General features: G+C 36.4%; 1 protein-coding gene across 2 annotated transcripts in view; it reads right to left on the bottom strand.

The window, feature by feature from the left end:
- Positions 1–17,020: 17,020 nt before the first annotated feature.
- The window catches only part of TRIM33 (tripartite motif containing 33), a 116,540-nt gene continuing 111,262 nt past the window's right edge, over positions 17,021–22,298 (bottom strand). Inside the window, exons 19-20 of one of the 2 annotated variants that reach the window (XM_069480803.1) lie at positions 22,152–22,202; positions 17,021–22,072 (exon numbers count right to left, since the gene is read on the bottom strand). In XM_069480803.1, coding sequence (XP_069336904.1) covers positions 21,860–22,072; positions 22,152–22,202 — 264 coding nt within the window. In that variant the 3' untranslated portion in view covers positions 17,021–21,859. The remainder of the gene's footprint in view (positions 22,073–22,151; positions 22,203–22,298) is intronic. The other variant, XM_069480805.1, reaches the window with a different exon arrangement.

The raw sequence follows: 22,298 nt of genomic DNA, 5'->3' as shown, positions 1-22,298 counted from the left end.
TAGCTAGAGTGATTAGAGCCTTGATGCCCGGGAGAATGGAAGATGCCAAGAGGACCCACAGCTGTTTATTTAAATGCAGGCGGCAGGTTACTGGGTGGACTGAAAAGGAATCAGAATCTTCCGGTCATGATGGGCAGCTTTTGAACTACAGTATGTACAAATGGGTCCCCTGTAAGAGAACTTGAGACTCAGCAGTTAGCTGACCTTGTACAATTTGCAGAGGAATAGTCCTGCGCCGGCTGGCACGATAGTCTGGTCTGACTTGGGAGAAGAGGAATGTGGCAGACGGGTTGCACACATGGAAGAACAGGAACAGAAACAAGAGCTGTGACGAGGCCCTGAAGGACGACGCCTGGTAAGTGGAGATTGTGTCTGAAAGGTCCATGAGTGCATGGAAGCAGCAAGGAATGAAAACTTTCACACACCCCTTGTGGGGTATTTGGAGATCCTGGTCCCGATCTGCTCAGGGAGGCCAAGAGAGTTAAAACAAAGAAAGCTGCGCGGGACTGGCCACCCCCCAGCCCCCGGCCCGTGGAGCGCGACTGAGACCATGCCGACCCTTACGGAAGACTGCCCTGCCATCCCATGCTGCACACCAGATGCCCAAGTTACCGTGTCTGTGTTCGTGCTTCCCTGCATAACCACCTGCTGTTTCTGGGTGCGGCACGCAGAACTGCCCGGCCTGCTGTCACCGGTGCCCTGGCATGTAAGTTTCCCAAATACGCTCATGTTTCTGTTCTCTGGTCCTCTGGTTTTGCTCTTCAGTATCGGTTCTCATCAGGCGAAGGCTTTAAAGGCGCTTACTCCGCATAACACCCCTTCAGTTGGGTTTTCTTGTCTTGGGGGGGAAAAGTGAATAGAAAATGAGTGGGTGAGTATTCCTTCTTTTACTCTCTTTGGAAGGGACTGAATAAAGTATTTCTTCCTCGTATGATTCATATTATAGAATGAGTTTATGGTTAGGTTTGTTCCAGGTGGGAACTTGAAAAGTGTCTATGGGACAGAATTCGGTTCATGGAAAACCCAGAGCCGCAGGGGTCTGGAGAGTCCCCGGAGGTTGTAAAATCTGACAGCTGCGGACACCGGCATTCCTATTGCCCTGGTAAGGACGCAACTACCCTCCTCCCTTATCTCTACAGGATGTGAATGACGCAGGGGTCCCAGAAATTGGTTGTTTAAAAAAAAAATTTATTGCAGCGGCTGTTCTGGCCCAGGTACTCACTCCCCCCTGAGAAACCTATAAAACCTAAGGCTTTCCCCTCCCTCAGGGTGGACGCTCTTTGGCCTCCACCCGTCTGCACCCAGATGCCCAAAATAAACAGCATTTTGCTACACCTGAGGCTTCGTGTGTCTCTCTCGGCTCCAGACCTAACATTTATAAAACCACTTACCCTTGGAATTTTCCTCAATGAAAGCTTAATTATAGATCTAATTTCTTAAAAGTTGTTAAAATTTGTATCAATTTTAATTTTTCTAGGAATTTGTTAATTTCATTTAAATTTTCAAATTTATTGGCATAAAGTTGTCCGTAAAATCTATTTTTAAAATTTTAAACTTTTAGGCCAGGCACGGTGGCTCACACCTGTAATCCTAACACTCTGGAAGGCCGAGGCGGTGGATTGTTTGAGCTCAGGAGTTCGAGACCAGCCTGAGCAAGAGCAAGACCCCGTTTCTACTAAAAATAGAAAGAAATTAGCTGGACAGCTAAAAATAAATATAGAAAAATTAGCTGGGCATGGTGGTGCATGCCTGTAGTCCCAGGTACTCGGGAGGCTGAGGCAGGAGGATTGCTTGAGCCCAGGAGTTTGAGGTTGCTGTGAGCTAGGCTGACGCCACAGCACTCTAGCCCAGGCAACAGAGTGAGACTCTGTCTCAAAAAAAAAAAAAAAAAAAAATTTTTTTTAAGCTTTTAATTGTAAAATAAAGCACAGATATAGAAAAATCATACAAATGCAATTTAGTGAATTTTGATAAGGTTAACACCTTGGTAACCACCACTTAGACCAAGGAATGAAACTATGCTTGCCACCCTAGAAGTGCCACCATACGCCATGAGCCTACCAGAGCCCATATCCTCCCTCCAAAAGTAACCACCATCATGACCTACATTAATCACTTCTTTATGTTTCTTTAAGTTTTAAAACCTCTTTTAATGCACAGGTTTTCTCCCTCTATCACTTTCATTTCCTCACAATATATCTGCTGACTTTGAAGAACACAGGGCATTTGACCTGTAGAGTTTCACGCAACTTGTATTTTGCTGACGGCATAAACATGGTGCAGTTCAACATGTTGCTCTATTCTCTGTAAATTCTACAGATTGGCAGTGGGGTGCAGAGGCTTCCTCAGACTCAAGTTCGATGACTTTGACAAGACTATAGATAGGTTGGGTTGTGTTCTTTCATCAGGAAACATATAATGCCTTTCCTCCCCTATTCATTACTCATTTCATAGATCCATTAATTCACTGAGGATTGCAAAATGATATTCTAATTTTATAATTTCATTTTCACTCATTAGCTGAAATGATGTTGTAAAGAGATGCTTCCTTCATATACTACTTCATTACTCGGTGATACAATTCATAGAGGAAAGATAGCATAAGTATTTGATTTTTTTTCTCATAAATTTACCAGTTTTTAAGGTAATGAATCAATTCCCATCATTTTCTAAAGTTGGCCATTTTTTACATCATTATGAGCTCATGAATATACTTTATGGGTTTCAATCAATGACAATTATTATTCTTTTTGAAACTCAAATGGTGCCAGTGAAAATCTTTTCACATTGGCTCCTGAGTCCTTATGACATGATAATAGTAGTTGTTGGTTTCCTTTATTCGTTTGTGTGGCAAGATACTCCAGGTTCATCTTATACATTTCTCACCCAAAGTCTGGAATTAGTCATTTCTCTGAAAATCCCTGATTAGTCTTATTGGGAAACAGTATTTCAAGATCACATCGTGACCTAGGAATTGGTACTAGTTTGTGTATAGCTCCTAGACCCCTGTAATGGACCAAATTAGAGAGAGAAAGTAAATATTCTTTAAAATCAACTTTGTTGAGATGCATTTTTAATAATTTATAACAAATAAAATGCATCCATTTAAAGTGCATAGTTAGATGAGTTTTGACAACTGTATACATCTTTGCACCCACCACTTCACTCATGATGTGCCGTTACCCCAAAATGTTATGACTTTCAGTAAATCTATGACCACCACCAGAGGCAACCAACAATCTACTTTCTATTACCATACACTTGTTTTACCTACTCAAAGAAATGCACATTCTCCAATTGTTGGATGCAGTGTTCTATATCCTCAGTGAACTTGAGAATTATTATTCAGTTGTTCCACACTCCTGTCTGTTTGACCTATTAATAGTTATCTCCCACTAAAATGAAATTTCCATTCTTCTTATAGTTCTATCAATCTTTGCTTTTTTTATTTTTCAATTTTATTTTATATACATCTCGCTCTTGCTCAGGCTGGTCTCAAATTCCTGAGCTCAAGCGGTTCTCCCTAGTTGGCCTCCCAGAATGCTAGGATTACAGGTGTGAGCCACCATACCTGGCCTTTTGCTTTATGTTTCAAACCTGTTAGTTATGAGGTGATTACAAATTTATTATTATTATATATTCCTGGCAAAATGATCCTTTTATGATTATGTGATGAATTTGTCAGGTTTTGCCTGATATATTTTTTGAAAACCTTTTCTTTGGCTTTTCTGAATACTTATGTTTTAGGTATATCTCTTATCAGTGGTAAATTTTTAAATGTACTTTGACAAAGTTCCTCTTTACTAGTCAGTTTGGTTTATTTATATTTACTGTTCACTAATATTTAGGTTTATTTCTATCATATTATTTTGTGCCTTCTATTCATCCTGTGTTTTGTACCCCCTTTCTTCCTTATCTTCCTTTGACTTTTCCCCCTTTCCCTTCTATGTATATTACACAATATTTTTGTTTGTTTCAAAATATTAAGGGGGTACAAATGTTTTTGTCATATAGATGCCTTGTATAATGCTTGAGTCAGTGCTTTTTGGCATGCCTGTCACCAGAATAGTGTTCATTGTACCCAACGGGTAAGTTTTTATCTCTCCCCGCCTTCCTATTCTCCCCCACTTCTTCATTTCCAGTGTTTTTATATCTCTTAGTGTCCATGTGTACCCATCGTTTAGCTCCCACTTATTAGTGAGAACATACGGTGTGTGGTTTTCCATTCCTGAGAAATTTCACTTAGGATAATGGTCTCCAGTTCCATCCAAATTGGTGCAAAATGCACTCTATTTCTATTACGGTTTTAAGGTTACTCTTGAAGTTTTGACATGTATATTTAACTTACTGTCTAACAGTGACTAATATCTTGGCCTTACTATCAAATAATTCAAGACCTTTTAAATGATTTGATTTTGAGCTCCCCTTTCCAACTTATATAACTATTTTTGTTCAGTATCTTTGTTCTCCTATTGTTTATGAGTTTTCCCCTAATGGGTTAGTTGAGATATTACACATACCATACAATTCACTCATTTAAAATATAAAATTCAATGGTTTTTAGTATATTCCCAGATATATACAATCATCACTCCAGTCATCTTTAGAACATTTTGACCACCTCCAAAAGAAACCCACACCAATCCATTATCCCCTGAGCCATAAGTACACCACTACTCTATTTTCTGTCTCTATGAATTTTCCTGTTCTGGACAATTCATATCGATTAATTCATATGACATATGGTTTTTTGTGACTAGCACCTTTCACTTAGAACGATGTTTTCAAGGTTCATCCATGTTGTAGTAAATGTCAGTAGTTCATTCTTTTTTATGGCTGAATAATGTGCTATCGTATGGATAGACCACATTTTGTTTATACATTAGTTGCCGATGGACATTTGAGTTATTTCTACCTTTTGGCTATTATGAATACTGCTGCCATGAGCATTTCTGTGCAAGTTTCTGTGTGGACATACTTTTTTATTTCTCTTGGGTAGATAATAGGAGTAGAATTGATGGATCACATGTTAACACTATGTTTAATAGTTTGAGCAACTACCAGACTATTTTTCATTTTACATTCCGATCAGCAGTGTAGGGGGGTTCTGATATCGCCATATCGTTGCTCACACTTGTATTATCTGACTTTTTAATTCTAGCCATCCTGGTGGGTGTGAAGTGGTATCTCATTGTGGTTTGATTTTGCACTTCCCAGACCACTAATGTTGTTGAGCATCTTCTCATGTGTTTATTGACCATTTGTATATCTTCCTTGGAAAAATGTCTGTTCAGATCCTTTTTTCTTTTTCTTTTTCTTTTCTTTTCTTTCTTTCTTTTTTTTTTTTTTTTGAAGATGGGTTCTTGCTATGTTGTCCAGACTGGTCTTGAGCTCCTCAGCTCAAGCAATCTTCCCACCTCAGCCTCCCAAGTAGCTGGGATTTACAGGCATGAGTCACTGCATCTAGCTTGCCTGTCCATTTTTAATGGGGTTTTTGACTGAATTATTGAGTTTTAAGAGTTCTCTATGTATTCTAGATACAAGTCCCTTATCAGATGTACAATTATACAAATATTTTCTGTCATTCTGTGGGATGGGTATTTCTGGACTCTCAATTTTATTCCATCAATTTATTTCTGTCTTTGTGCCAATATTGCACTGTTTTATCATTGCTTTGTAGTAATTTTTAGAATTGGGAAGTGTGAGTCCTCTTACTTTATTCTTTTTAAAGACTGTCTTACTATTCTGGGTCCCTTACAATTCCATATGAACTTTAAATTCAGCTTGTTAATTTCTACAAAGTCAGCTGGAATTGTGATAGGTATTGTACTGAATCTGTAGATCAGTTTGAGAAGTATTGCCATCTTAACGATGTTAAGTCTTCTGATCCATTTATTTTCCCCAAAATTTATATCTTAATTTCATTTTCCCAAAAATTTAGATCTTAATTTCTTTCAACAATGTTCTGTAGTTTTCAGAGCATAAATTTTGCATTTTGTTAAATTGTTCTAAGTATTTTTTCCTTTTTGATGCTACTGTAAATGAAATTTTCTTGTTTTCAGATTATTCATTGCAAAGTATGTAGATATACAATTGGTTTTTGTATATTGATTTTGTATTGAACATGTTTGTTAGTTCTAACAGTGTTTGGTGGATTCCTTAGGATTTCCTATATATAAGATCACGTTGTCTGCAAATAGATAGTTTTATGTCTTGTTTTTCAATTTGGATGCCTTTTACTTTTTTTTTCTTGGTGAATTGCTCTGGCTAGAACCTACAGTACAATGTTGAATAGAAGTAGTGAAAGCAGACATCGTCGTCTTTTTCCTGATACTGAGAGGAAGCGTTCAGTGGTTAAGTATAATGTTAGCTGTGGGTTTTTCACAGATCCCCTTTATCAAGCTGAGGAAGTTCCTTTCTATTCCTAGTTTGTTGGATGTTTTTACCATCATGTAATTTTTTTTTTTTTTTGGATACAGGGTCTTGCTCTATTGCCTGGACTAGAGTGCAGTGGCATCATCATAGCTCACTGCAACCTCAAACTCTTGGGCTCAAGCAATCTTCCTGCCTCCGCTGCAGCCTCCCAAGTAGCTGGGGACTATAGGCATGTGCCACCATGCCTGACTAATTTTTAAATTTTTTGTACAGACAACAATCTCGCTATATGGCCCTGACTGGTCTCCAACTCCCAGGCTGAAGCAATCCTCCTGCCTCAGCCTCACAAAGTGCTAGCATTACAGGCATGAACCACCCGGCCTTAATTTTTATTCTTTTATTGTATTGATATGAGGTATTACATTGACTTTCAGATGTTTAACCTTGCATCCCAGGGATAAATCCTACTTGGTCATGGTGTATAATTCTTATGTTGCTGGATTCAGTTTGCCAGTATCTTAAGGATCTCTGCATTTATATTCACAAAAGATGTTGGTGTATCGTCTTTTCTTGTGATATCTTTGGTGTTGGTATCCGGGTAATATTTGCCTCATAAAATGAGTTGAAAGCCTTCTCTTATCTTCTGTTTTTCTGAAGAGTTTGTAAAGAATTGCTGTTAATTCTTCATGCTTGGTAGAATTCAGCAGTGAAGTCAACCGGGCTTGGGTTTTTGTGGGTAGTTACGTCTTCTTGCTTTTAAAATTACACATTTTAACTTTAACGTTTAACTTCAACTTCTTCACCTGTAATAAGTCTATTCAGATTGTCTGTTTCCTCGAGTCAGTTTCAGTAGTTTTTGTTTTTCTAATGATTTATCCATTTCATCTAGGTTATCTAACCTGTTGTCATACAATTGTTCTTTATATTCTCTTATAATACTTTTTAAAATTTTTGTTTATTTTTTATTTTTTCTAGAGACAGAGGTCTCACTTTGTTACCCAGTCTGGTCTTGAACTCCTGAGCTCAAACAATCCTCCAGCCTCAGCCTCCCAAAGTGCTGAGATTACAGGCGTGAGCCACTACACCTGGCCTCTTATAATACTATTACTTCTGTAATGTCTGTCATTCTTTTTTTTCTTTCTTTCTTTTTTTTTTTCCACAGAAGGCAGCACATGTAAATTCATTTCTGATTCTTGTAATTTCAATCTTCTTTTTTCTTGTTCAATCTGGTGGAAGGTTTGTCAGTTTTGTTGATCTTTTAAAAAAAAACAGCTTTCGGTTTTGTTGGTTTTCTCTATTGTTTTTCTATTCTCTACACTTCATTAATTTCAGCTCTGATCTTTATTATTTCCATCCTTCTGCTTGCTTTAGGTTTAGTTTGCTTTTCTTTTTCCAGTGTCTTAAGGTGGAAGTTTAGGTTATTTATTTGAACTCTTTCTTAATAGTATTCACAGCTATATATTTCATAAATTCTGTTTTCATTTTCATTCATCCCAAAGTATTCTCTAATTTTCCTTCATTTCTTTTCTTTTCTTTCTTTCTTTCTTTTATTTATTTTTTATTTTTTATTTTTTTTTGAGACAAGAGTCTCACTCTGTCACCCAGGCTAGAGTGCTGTGGTGTCAGCCTAGCTCATAGCAACCTCAGACTCCTGGGCTCAAGTGATCCTCCTGACTCAGCCTCCCAAGTAGCTGGGACTATAGGTGTGTGCCATGATGCCTGGATAATTTTTTCTATTTTTAGTAGAGATGGGGTCTTGCTTTTGCTCAGGCTGGTCTTGAACTCCTGAGCTCAAGCAATCCTCCCACTTCGGCCTCTCACAGTGCTAGGATTTAAGGTGTGAGGCACCACACCTGGCCTTTCATTTCTTCTTTGACCCATTAGTTATTTAGGAGTGTTGTGTCTAATAATTCTACATATTTGTGCATTTCCCAAACTTTTTCCTGCTATTGATTTCTAACAATTCCATTATGGTTGGAGAACATACTCTGTATTATTCCTACCCTTTTAAATTTACTGAGGTTTGTTTTATGGCCTAACACATAATCTATCCTGGAGAATGTTCCATTAGCACTTGATTTTATTTTAAAGTCCATTTTCTCTTAAAGTATAGCACTCTAGGTTTCTTATAATGGCTGCTTGTATGATATAGCTTATTCCATCCTTTTACTTTCAATTTATTTGTATCTCTGAATCTAAACTGTGTCTCCTGTAGACACAAGCTTTTAAAAAATTCAGTCTGACAATCTGTCTTTTGATTGGATTGTTTAATCCATTCATATTTAATATTGATACTGTTGGATTTATGTCTCTTTTTTGTTTTCCAAGTCTTACATCTTCTTTATTCCTCTACTCCTACACTAATGCTTTCTATTGCTTTAAGTGATTATTTTCTAATGTGTCTTCATTTCTTTTTATTATTTTTTATTTATTATTTATTTTTTGAGACAGAGTCTTGCTCTGTTGCCTAGGCTAGAGTGCAGTGGTGTCAGCCTAGCTCACAGCACCCTTAAACTCCTGGTCTCAAGTGATCCTCCTATCCTCCTGCCTCAGCCTCCCAAGTGGCTGGGACTACAGGCACATGCCACCAAGCCCGGCTAATTTTTTCTATTTTTAGTAGAGATGGGGTCTCACTCTTCCTCAGGCTGGTCTTGAATTCCTGAGCTCAAGCAATCCTCCCGCCACAGCCTCCCAGAGTGCTAGGATTATGAGCCACTGCACCCAGCCTGTATTTTCATTTCTTTAATGCTCTCTCTCTCTCACACACACACATATATATATATATTTTAAGTAGATCTAGGCTTTACCATATACATCTTATCAGAATCAGCTTTAAATTTTTACTAGGTTAATTCCAACAAACATTGCTATTGTATAGGTCTATTTTCATTTCCTTTTTATGATATTATTGTTATACATATTACATCCACTAAAGTTACAAACCCAACAACACATTGTTATAATTACTCCTTGACCAACTGTAATTTCCCTAACTCAATACAACTTTACTCTGTCAACTTTAAAGTACAACTTTACTCCTTTGTACTGTTATTAGACAATACATAGGTTACATTTCTATATTATAGGTCCTAAAATATTGTATACATATTTGTTTTTTAAATCAAAAGGGGAGAAATATTTATCTGTACTGTGCTATATAATTACCTTTCCTGGTGTGGATTCAAACTACCATCTGGAATCACTTGCTTTCAACCTGTAGTCCTCTTTTAGTACTTCTTACAAGTCTGCTAGCAACACATTCTCTGCCTGAGACAGTCTTTGTTTCACCTTCAATTTGGAAAGGTAGCTTTCCTAGATATAAAATTCTTGGTTGACAATTTTTTCTTTTGAGCATTTTGAAAGTTATCCACTATCTTCTGGCCCCACTGCTTGTGCCAAACAGTCAGTCAGCTGTTGATTTTATTCCCTTAAAAGTACCAAGTTGTTTTTCTCCGGCTGCTTTCAAGATTTTCTCCTTTTCTTTGACTGTTAGCTTTGTTTTTGAGTTTTTTTCCTTTTTTCTTTCTTCTCCTTCACTTTTTTTTTTTTTTTCCTATGATGTGTCTGTGGATCTCTTTGTGTTCATCCTACTTAGGATTCATATAGGTTCCTGGTTGTGTAAGTTCTTGTTTTGCAATAAATTTGGGTGCTTCTTCAGCCATTATTTCTTTGAATATATTTTTCATCTTTGTTCTCTCTTCTGATATTTCCATTATGTGTATGTTGGTGTGCTTAAAAGTGTCACACATTTCTCTAAGGCTATGTTTATTTTTTCTTCATTCCTTTTTCTACAATGTCTATCAATCTATCTTCAAGTTCACTATTTCTTCTACCAATTCAAGTCTACCACTGAGATTCTCTAGTGAATGTTATTATACATTTCAACTTCAGAATTTCTATTTAGCTCTTAATATCTTTGATAGTTTCTATTTGATATGACATTGTCTTCACACCTTCCTTTGCTTCTCTAATCATGGTTTCCTTTAGTTCTGGGAACATGCTTAATGGCAACTTCCAAGTCTTTTTCTTATAATTCAACATCTTGTCACTGTTGCCTGCTTTATTTCTAGTGCATGAGTTGTACTTTCCTGTTTTTTCCAGTATTTGCTAGGGACTGGATATTTTAGATGATGTATTGTAGCAACTCTGAATATGGGTCCTTCATCTCCCACATCCTTGGGGTTTGTTGTTTAGTGACTGGCTAATCTTATCAGTGAAATGTATTCCCTCCCATCCACCATTAAGCCTCTGCTGTTGCTCGTCAGGTAGTCATGGCTTTAGGTATGCCCACATCTCCTTGGGATGACAGTGGTTTCCCAGGCTTACCTTACTCTTTCCTTGACCATGTCATACTCCAATAATTGCCAACTGAATGCTCTATTGTTTTCAGCAATGGCCTGGGGAATAAATTGTTCTACAAGCTAATCCAATCATATTCTGACTCCTTTGTCTTTTTTTTTTTTTTAATTTCCAAAGTATTACAGGGTACAAATGTTTTTGGTTACATGGATTGCTTTTGTACTGTTTGAGTCAAGTTTAAAAGTGTGCCCATCATCCAGTGTTCACTGTACCCATGAGGTAGTTTTTGCCCATCCCCTCCTTCCCCCTACCCCCTGCTTGATCTCCACTGAGTTTTACTTCCTTCTATGCACATGTGTGCTTATCAGTTAGTTCCAATTTAATACTGAGTACCTGTGCTGTTTGTTTTTCCATACTTTAGATACTACCCTTAGGATAATAGTCTCTAGTTCCATCCAAATTGTTGCAAAAGGCATTAAGTCATCCTTTTCTTCATGGCTGAGTAGTATCCCATGGTATATGTATACCACATTTTGTTAATCCACTCATGAATTGATGGGCATTTGGGTTGATTCCATATCTTTGCATTTGTGAGTTGTGCTGCAATAAAATTTGAGTGCAAGTGTCTTTTTGATAAAATGACTTCTTTTCCTCTGGGTAAATACCCAGTAGTGGAATTGCTAGATCAAATGGTAGGTCTACTTTTAGTTCTTTGAGGAATCTCCATACTGTTTTCCATAATATTCTGACTCTTGAAGAAATGGTTTCTAAAGTCTGTGTGTCATACTTGTTCTAATCCCAGAAGTGCTCCTGTGAGCTATCTTATTCTTTGGTTCTCCCCACAAAACTAGCTGGTCTATAGTTTAGATGGTATTTTAAATCTCCTCCGAGTTGCTTTTTACCACAACCTCCAATATTATTCCCTTTTGAGATTTGTGCTCTGTTACAAATGAAGTCTTGTTTGGAAGAGATTAGGGGTTACCTATTTTGTCTGAAAAACCTCTTAAACCAGGGCTTTGGAACTGGAAAAATGGCAAACTTCTGCATGACACACCACCACCCCTCTCCCCACTCTTGAAGCTGAGTGCTCAGTTGAGGGGGTGGAGCAGCAGCCTGAGGCCTTAGCCTAACTCTTGGCATGAAACCACCATCTCAGGAGCCAAGGCAAAGGTGAGCTGTGTCCCAGTATTCTAAGTATGCCACACCCAAGGCAGTGCCTGGTGGGAGCTGAGTGGAAGAGGTGAGCTCACACTTCTTAACTACACTCACCTGGGACTTAACCTCAGCAAAAACAGCTGGGAGCAGGCTGAGAAATGTCAACATCCTGCTCTTCCCAAGAAGAAACCACTCCCAAGTGGGAGCTGGGTAAGGAGGAGCCCTGTGTTCTTGGCTAAAGCAGTCTGGGGTCTCCACGTTGATAAGCACAGAGGGAGAAATCTAGGTTTAAATATCACAGACTCTCACATTTCCTACAGAATTTTCATAGGTTTTTTGGAATAACGTATTTCATCTGCTGTTTGCCTATAGGACCATTTACAGAAGCTTTCCATGTTCAATAATTTTCACCAGTTTCCCTGGGGAGTGGGTAAGCAGAGCTCCTCACGCTGTCATGCTAGAAGTCATTCAGTTGTTTTTTTTTTTTAACTCAGAAAAATAACATTATTTTATAAAGGTTAATTTACCTTCATTTAGCATTTTCTTTCCACACCACCTCTTGTTGTATCTTAGATTTTCTTTCTGACTTTTCTTTCTGGAATAAACTCTTAAAGGTTCATTTAATGAGGATATGTTGGTAGTTCTCATTTTTAAATCCAAAATGTCCTTGTCTCATTTTCTTGATAGTTTTGTTAGGTACGAAATTCTAGACTGATAGTTTTCAGTACATAAAATATTCCATTCTCTTCTGGTTTTCACTATTGTCAAGTAGCTGTCACATTGTTGTTACTTTGTAGGTATTGTTTTCTTTCTCTTGCTCTTTTAAAGATCAGCTATTGGTGGCTTGCTTCATAACGGTGTCACTTTTGTAGTCCTAGACTTTGTCTATCTTCTAGAAATTAGCTCAGTCGGTCTAGATGTTGACTTATTTTCTGGATTCCCTAAATCTAAGGATGTATAACTTTCATCAAATTTGGAAATTTCTCAGGTAAAATACCTTCAAATATCATCCCTAATCATTCTATGATCTCTTCCTGGTACTCTGATGTTCCTTCTTTCATACATTCTGTCTCTCTTTAGTGCATTCTGTATAACTTTGTTTTGGTCTCCTGATTCATTCTCTTTTGCTTTGTCTGTTTTTCATGTCTAGATCTTCTATTGTTTTCAAATCTGACTGATCACTTTTCTTCTCATACGTTCTTGCTTATCCCCACCTCCATCATTTTCTCTTGCTGCTTCTCATTTTTTTATATTCCCTTCTATTCCTTACATATATTGTATTTCAACAAATCTAAGTCATCAAGTATTGAAAGACACACCATTTTTCATACCAATTTAATACTGTGATGTCATCCCAATTTTAGAGATGTTAAAAAAATTCTTTTTTGGTAATTTGGTAATTTGTCTCTGAACACACTAATCCAATGATTCCAACATCTTCAGTTTTTGAAGGTCAGATTCTGTTACTAATTTATTCACAATGACTTATTTTTCATTTTTGTGACTTTGAATGTGAGTCCAAAAGTACTGGAAAATTACCTATTGACAATTGAGACTGAGTTTAAAGTGCTTTAAGACTGCATTATTTATTTCTGCTAAGTGCCCAGAATCACATCAAACCTCATGTCACTTTAACTTTTTAGCTTAATTTTTCCAACCACATGGGTTGTGTAAGTTTGGTTCTAAACTGGTTTGTCAGCTTGTGGATATTAATTCTTTTCTTCTTCTTCTAACCAAGTTGTGATTTGAAGCTCGTGGATATAAATTCAGAGGTGGACTTCTCTCCATCCAGTTTTCCGACATGTCTGAGTTAGCATATTCTGAATGTTAACTGAATGTTATCTTTTGAGGTTCCGGGTTTTGGAAGAGTGTCTCACTCTGACTTCGTATTTACGTTGGCCACTAGGCTTTTTCTCATTTCTAGAGCTCAGCCCATTCCAAAGTCATCAGGACACAAGAATTGGCAAAGCCTCCAGGCAATTGTTCTCTTTAACACTGATACTTCTCTGTATTCATGCTTTTTATTCAATCCCACACTAAACTTTATATTTTTAAAATTTTCAAGTCTGCAAAGATAGTGAAACAACTGCACAATACATTCATCTACCTTTCACTGACATTCACTAGCTGTTAGTCTGCATTTGCACTATTTCACGTTTTCACAAGTTTTACACACACAACACACATTTCTGCTTAACCGCTGAAAAGCAGTAAACAGAATGACACTTCATGTCTAATTATTTCATCATGCAGCTTTGAAGAAAAAGGGTATTTTCTTATTCAAGTGCAAAACCACTGTTACACTTAAGAAAACTAAACATTAATTCCTATCATGTAAGAGTTCATACACAAATTTTCTAAGAGATGTCCCTAAAATGTCTTTGATGGCTGGGTTTATTTCATGCAAAATTAAATCCAAGGACACGTACAGCATTTGATTCTACTGTATTTGGTTACATGTTTGATTATATTGCGTTGCTATATCTAGAACAATCTCCCTACTTGTTTTGTACAATTACTTTAAGAATCCAAACCATGGGTCTTGTAAACGTCCACATTCTAGTTTTAATTATTCCACATGATTAGACTCAGGTTAAATGTTTTTGGTAAAAATGCTTACACAAGTGGACCTTTGGAGTATCTTTCTTCCTTTCTAGCTCCACAATGGATATAAAGATTTTTTAAAAGATAAATCATATCCAGCACTTCAGGTATTTTGTACCATTAGGAGGGCTCCTCAGGGCATGAAGAGGAAAACAGATGCTCCTATTTATTAAATCGCCTTTCCAGACCACTAGTAACATCTTCACAAATGAAAGAAATGATCTATTTACCACTACCTGAGGCTAGGTTATAGGAAAAGGAGCCAAACCTACCATTAGGTGTTCTCTACCAATTCATTTTTGCATTTACTATCCCTAAAAATCCAGAGCCTAACACGGGTGTTTGTTGGGAGTCTAAAAATCTAAGGATCAATTAATTAGTGCAGGATTACATGCAGTTAAGAGCTGAGGATAGATTTGAAAGACTTGGGTTCCAGTATGAACGGCTTTTCTCATCTCATCAGTAAAAAGGTAGAAATTATATTTCTAACTTGCCCCTTTTCATGGCAATATAAGAAAGAGAAGGTATGAAAAAGGAAACTAAATATTTGTTGTGGAAATTGCTGTGCCAACTCTGTGTTATAAATGATCTCAATTTATCTCCATATTAACTCCATGAGCTAGATATGACTATCCCCATTTCACAAATAAGCCAAGTGAAACTCAAGAGACATCATACTGGTAAAACAAGGGTTCAAACCAAAGTCTGTACAATGGCTGAAACCCATTTTTTTTTTCCTGCTATACAAAATGCATCTAGAGGCCGGGCGCGGTGGCTCACGCCTGTAATCCTAGCACTCTGGGAGGCCGAGGCGGGTGGATTGCTCAAGGTCAGGAGTTCGAGACCAGCCTGAGCGAGACCCCGTCTCTACTAAAAATAGAAACACATTATATGGACACCTAAAAATCTATATAGAAAAAATTAGCCGGGCATAGTGGCGCATGCCTGTAGTCCCAGCTACTCGGGAGGCTGAGGCAGTAGGATCGCTTGAGCCCAGGAGTTTGAGGTTGCTGTGAGCTAAGCTGACGCCACGGCACTCACTCTAGCCTGGGCAACAAAGTGAGACTCTGTCTCAACAAAAATGCATCTAGAAGGGACGTAATTAGGAATGTCCATTTTGATGTTTTACTTGGCTATTCATGGCCTTAAGTTCTATGTAACCTAAAGAAAAACCAAAGTCAACCTTCTTGAAATTATAGTCTACACTCAGTCATTCCTTGTGTGTCTCATTCACCTAACCCACTGTACTCTCGTGGGTGCACAAACTGTAACAGCTTTACCAAGGTCATCTGTGGCTTCTACGTTGCTAAATTCAATGGCCATTTTATCTTTACTTCAACTCTTGCCAACACTGGACATTACCAATACCTCCATCCCTTCTTGAAACCCCTTTGTGTTGTCTTCCACTATGACTCTCCTGGCTTTCCTCCTTCCTGTATGTCTAATTCAGAGGTCTCCTTTGTGGAGTCCTTAAATATTGCTTCCTCTGCTGTTGTAACTATCCTACTCTTCTCATTCTATACATTTCCTGGGCAATATCACACTCTTACATTGCTTTAGTTACCATTTATTATTCTAGTGGATCAAGTTAGATGTTTACCAAATGCCTACCAAGTGCTGGCATACTCAGTGATGAATAAAACCAGATACGGTTACTAAATGGTGGATCTTGCAGGCTCTGTCTCTCTGCTCAGGGATCTCCCCTAAACACCAGAACCATGGACACCAGCATCTTAATTTTCCATCAATACCTCACACTCAAAACATTCCAAACCAAACTCACTGCCCTCCTCCCTCTACTATAAACTAATTCCTTTGTCCTCCTCTCTTCCATTTTAATAGGCGCTAACAACCCCATGGCTTCAATGATTAGTTTATTTTACTTTCTAAATCTCTCCAAAATTTGACTACTATTCTCTATTCCACTGCCAGATAGCTACATTAGGGCTCACCTGGATTACTTACAGCATCCAATTGCATCTCTACCTCCACTATTCTCCACAATCCATTCCTCACAGTTACAATAATCTTTCAGAGAGGAAAATCTAATCACATCACCCCTCCAGTCCCCACCCTGCTTAAAATTCTTCAGGGACTCCTTGTTGGCATGAGTGTTAAGTCCCAAACTCTTTTATATAAACTTCAAGACTCTCTGCTTGAAGAGGACCCTGTTCCGTTCTTCAGTTTAGTATTTTACTACTCCGACTTACAATGTTATAGCTGAATCAAACTTTTCAATTCCTGGAATATATCCATGTTCTCTTTCACTTAACAGGTTTCTATATATTGTACTCTTTTCACTCTCTCTTTGCCTGGTCCACTGTCCTATCTTCTATGAGTGAAAATGATTCTTTCCTGACAACAGTTTGGGTTAGATTCTTTCCTATGAATTCTGACTGTATCCTGTGTTAATCCCTATTGTAACACTCATTATTCTAACATAGTGTCTAAACATTGAGAAGGCAGGGACTAGATTTTATCCTGTTCACTACTGTATCTGGTGCCTGGCACACAGCATACATTTTTTTGATGAATTAAAATTGTCTCATCTCACAGAGGAGGAAAAAAAAGAAATTCATTTGAAAACTTTTTCAATTTTCTAATTTAATAGAAATAAACAAAACAATGTGGTTTTCAAACAAGGGTTTAAACTAATCTAATACAACTTCTACAACACATTCCAGAGCATTATAACAAGAATTATTTACAGGCAGCTAATGTATTAAATAACCATGAAAAGAAAAAACTTGCTTTTATTACACACCAGCAAAAACACAGGAACGGAACAATTAGAAACTGCAACCTTGTTTAAAAAAATTAAATATGATTATTTAGAGAATACAATACCACAGAAACAGCACTTTTTAAGAATCATATTGAGGGTAGTTAACTATGTGCAAAAATAATAGTAGTAGTAATAATAATAATGGGGGGAGACCAATTGAAATACTGGGCAACTAGTAAGGCTGTGAATTTAACCCTTTCATGTGTAGGTACGTCTACATAAAAAATTAACAGGCTTTCAAATTGCACACATCTTTTTCATAGGCTTATGTACATGTTTCACTGTGTTTTAAAACATAGTAAATGCCTACATGTTTCAGACCAGGAGCAGACATGCATTCCATCCTTAAGTTTGAAATTTAGGCCACACTTGAAAGGGAATATTGCCAGCGGCACTTACGAAATCATTTCAGTGCCTTCCCACATATAAAATTGGTGAATTTAAAAGAATAGCATTTTTAGTTTTCAAAGATCACTGGCTGGAAAAGGGCTAAACTTAATTTTGTACATTCTGTAGTTTGATATGATAAATATATCCAAATTAATTTATTTCTGAAGATAACTTTGTTTCTCAGATACAATAAAAAATATAAAGGACCACATAGGCAAACACAAGGAACTAAAATGAAAGAAATGCTATACATGCATTTTGACCAAGTAAAAGAAACCATTATATTCAAGAGTACATGTTGAAATCGGAAATGTCTATGTAAACTGTGGCATATAAATTTTTTTCCTTAAAAAAGTACCTTCGATTTTTTTTTTACTCAAACACCTACTTTTAAAAAAATATGCAACTTTCCCCAATTTTTAAAATAAAATGCCACAATATATTGTCATTACCTCCAGCATACTTTTAAATTTCTTAATTTTTAAAAGATAGACTGGGTGATATGCATACAAACTTTTCTATAAAATCACCATCCAGGAGAGGATTCTGACATGCTATTAGGCAACAGACTTAAAGCAGTGTTATTGCTTTATCAAGGAGGAGATAACTGTGAGAAAAAAATTAAAGGAAACATCCAGGTCTGGTACATGGTCAAACTGTAATACAACTTGAAAATATTGAATCATGTTCAGCAGAGCATTAATATGGATGGCATAAATTAAGAATTCATAGCATGAATTAAGAATTTGATTGCTTTAAGGGAGCTGGGAGCATGGATTTTTATAAAACTACTCATTGATCCAATGCTGAGTATGCAAATAAGCAGTGCTGACTTTGATAAGAATTTTTATATTTCATGTGTTGTATGTGAACAGGGATGGACACAGGATGTAAAGGCCAAGGGAGAGGGGGCCACAGCGTCTACTCCCATTTTGGAGTAAGAGACCATTTAATCACATATGGTAGACCATAATCCAAGGGCATAGTTGGAAGACCTGAATCTATTGGCTTATTAACACTAATCACTAACAATTATATGGCAGGATACCTGCTGAGGTAATTGATATATCTAAAATTTGCACACTATAAACCTTTTGCTTCTATTTTAAAAGCATTTCTTTGGAGTAACTAAAAATCTCAAAACTTGTTTTGATAAAAAGTGAGACATAAAATTATCTAAAATTCCCTTACGTAAGAAATAAAATCAGAAAGGATCAATTTGTTGATTCCAAAAAGAATAATTTCAACAGTGGATCCAATCCAATCATTTCTGTGTAGCAATGGTTTGGATATTTCTATATAGAGCATGACCTACAATCTAACCATACTTTGGAACTTTCACATGCTTCACCTAGTAAGGCAATTTCTTCATTCAATGAATGAGCTGAGTCAAGTGCTAAAAGCACAAATTTAGGTCAGCAGAACAGATCGAGGAACATTTTGTTCTTAGTTTTCTGATGGGAGAAGTAAACTGAAGCATGGCAAAAACTTTAAAAGCTTTCAAGAAAACATTATTATGTGGACATTTCTCCAAATCTAAAATATTTACTGCCTTTTAAACAAAGAATATAAATGTAAGAGAGTATCAAACAAACTGTCTTCAGGGATTGGTAGATATTCAATGTTTGTCTTTTTAAAACATAAATTAATAGGAAAACATTATAAGATATCTGAATATCAATTTAAATCTTCAAACATTTTAACTATAGCTATCTTAGGGCTGAATAAATCAACTTAGAAACACAATGATATGTGTGCAAGAAAAAAAGCTTTAGTGAAATCTAAAGTGAGTATGTTTTCTCAATGATGGTTTGTTGATAGGTATTATTAGTAATTCCTCAGCAGTATGAACTATTTTCTATTAACAGAAATGGAGCCTATTAAATATTGACAATAAAGTGGTTTTAAACTGATTAACCAACCTTAAAATAAAACAAACAAAAGCCAAAAACTCCTAATATGGAAATGTTTTTAAGAAAATACATTATCTCTTAAGGCGCCGAATACTGACAAATATTTACTTAAAATTTGTTTCTCCCCCCAGCTGGCAGAATCTATTTATGACTTATTACCCATGATTTTTTTAAAAAAGGATTCATATGAAGAGCAAATATAAAACATTAGAACTCAAAGGCTTGATAAAACAAAGTTATACTGCTACTCCTCACTTTCCAAAAATGTTCCCTTAGATATATGTCTACTTATAAATTGAAACCATGGATGTTGTAGAATAAAGGGAAATAGGCATAGGTAAAAGTATTTTAAAATTATTTTCTCCCTCTTATTAAAAAACTTTCTTAGGAATTTGAAATTTGAATAAAGTAATTTAATAGTTTGGTATATTTTTAAAAGCTTAACTTATAACAAAACTGAAAGAGAAGCTAAAAGGAAGCACGGGAATAAAGTCAGTCAATAGCAGTAATAAAATCAATACTATTTAAATACATAATCAGAAGGCCTGAATCATATTTGTTTACCCACCACCCCTTGTTAAGAAAAGAAAAACAACCCAAAGGAATTTGTATAATAATTTCTTTATAGCACTTTATTTGATTTAATACGCACTAAAAAATATTTACCTCTTAGACAATTATGTCAAATAATTTTCTGAGTAGCTTACTGTCTGACATGATTAAACTGAATTTTTAAAAAGGAAAATGATTTACCACAAATCTGCTGACGTCTGAAAAATATCTAATGGCAAATTCATCTATTTTGGTCTCTTTATATTCTAATGTGTCCATACAAAAGTAGGACTAAGATTTTCAACCCAACAAAAGAGAAGCCTGTACACAGTCTAGAACACGTATCTTAAATTTGAGCATCACAAATGAAAAGAAGAAAAATGAACCAGAGCCAAGTTGGTTCATCCTCAGGTGCTGCGATCAGGGTAGTAATGGTGGGTTTATTCCAGTAACCATTCAAGTGGGGATTGGCTCATTTTCAGGATTTACTTACAGGTCTCTTCTAACTCCTTAAAGCCCCCAGTCCATGCATATGTCCCACTTGGTGGACGGATGAGTAACCTAACCCCACCGGGTTTATTTCAATATTTTGATATTTCAATAATAAGCTGCTTCTGAAGATTTTTTGAGAAGTCTGTTCTCTATTAAAATAAGATAGAACCTCAAAATATGAATGTGAACATTAGAAATAGACAGCATATATTACAAATCCATTCTTGATAGGAACATTAGTAAGAATACACATTAGCTTAAAAAACAGGCTCAGCAAATGTTGCTGATCTGCCAGAAGTTTTAGTTCACTATTTACAAATAAGACAAAGTGAAATACAGAAAATTTTACACATTTGGTAGTTGACAGATAACTGTTTGCCAATAGTGGTCTATCAGAAAACTGATATGAAGGAAGACTGGATAAGAGCCAGTTGTCACCTTCTCAAATTTAAATGTACAGAAAACTAGATTAATTTTGAAACAAACATTCTGCCTTTCATGGGAATAACTGCATGATCACATGATTTAATTGGGAAGTGCAACTGTTTGGAAGTGTTTTCTGGAAATGACTACTACAACTCTACATGATCCACTATTGAAAAGTTACCATTTTTACTTCAGTAGATCGTTGAAGCTGATTAAATCATGACCAGTGGTCATGTCTCCTAGACCCTAAGTATGAGTAGAAAATAAAACTACTGTTGAATTCTTTAAATGAATTTAAAAACTAAGACCCAACAGCATTAAAATGAGAAAAAATATAATGGCATAATTCAGTGCACATCTGCACTGACATTAAAGTGGAATCTGAGCTACTCTGAAGTATTTTTAACTAGAAAACAACTCAGTATGTATGTATGTGGAGGGGGAGGCTTAAAAATTTTTAATAACTGTGCGACCTAGTCCAAAAAGACAATTTATCAAGCAACATGAGCCTCAAGTATTTACTTATACATCCACAGTATCGTGTACCAATCAATTCCACATGATCAACATTTGCCATTTTGAACAAAGAACCATCCTCATTAGTAACAGAATCGCTCACATCATTTCACTTTTTCTTTTAGTTTTTCCTTTAAAGTTGTAAATAGAGTTCTCTCCCCTTCCTTGATAAGAATATGTTTTCTCTCCATTATTTCAATCTAATACTGTGTAAAAGCTATCAGCTTCTTCAAGGAGGTGCCCACTGTAGGCAGGATATTCCAGCAACACTTAAATAAAAGTTTTCTGTTTTTTTCCTTTTCTTTTTCTTTTTTTTTTTTTTTTTAAACAATTGATTTAAATCCATGTCATTTTACTTTATATGTACTGGTCTCTCATCTGACTTTAGGCGTTTTCTGCGGGGCTGTATAAAGTCTTCATCAGAGTCCTCAGTTACCTCACCATCATCCTCTTCCTGCTCAAACTCTGGCAAAGGTGCGAAGGTCCTGTCTGAGTAGATCTCTGTGAGTTTATCTTCAAAGTACAATGCAACTGCTTTCCCTGCCTGAGCTACTTCTGAATCAGCCTGCAAGCAAAAGATAGGAATATTCACCTATTGGTAATGCATATTCCTTCACCAAGTTTGCATGGTCTGAAAAGCTTACCTTCAAATTAATCTCTTGTGTGTCTGCATAAACTTGAACAACTTTCATCATCTAAAAAGGATACCAGAGTCAAAAAAAAAAAAAGGGAAATTATAATCCTTTCTAAAGTTATGAGACTGCACAGGATTGGCGACGAAAGTCAGCCAT

This window comes from Eulemur rufifrons, chromosome 8 (genome assembly GCF_041146395.1).
Source record: "Eulemur rufifrons isolate Redbay chromosome 8, OSU_ERuf_1, whole genome shotgun sequence".
Lineage (NCBI taxonomy): Eukaryota > Metazoa > Chordata > Mammalia > Primates > Lemuridae > Eulemur > Eulemur rufifrons.
This window is presented reverse-complemented; position numbering and strand designations above follow the sequence as displayed.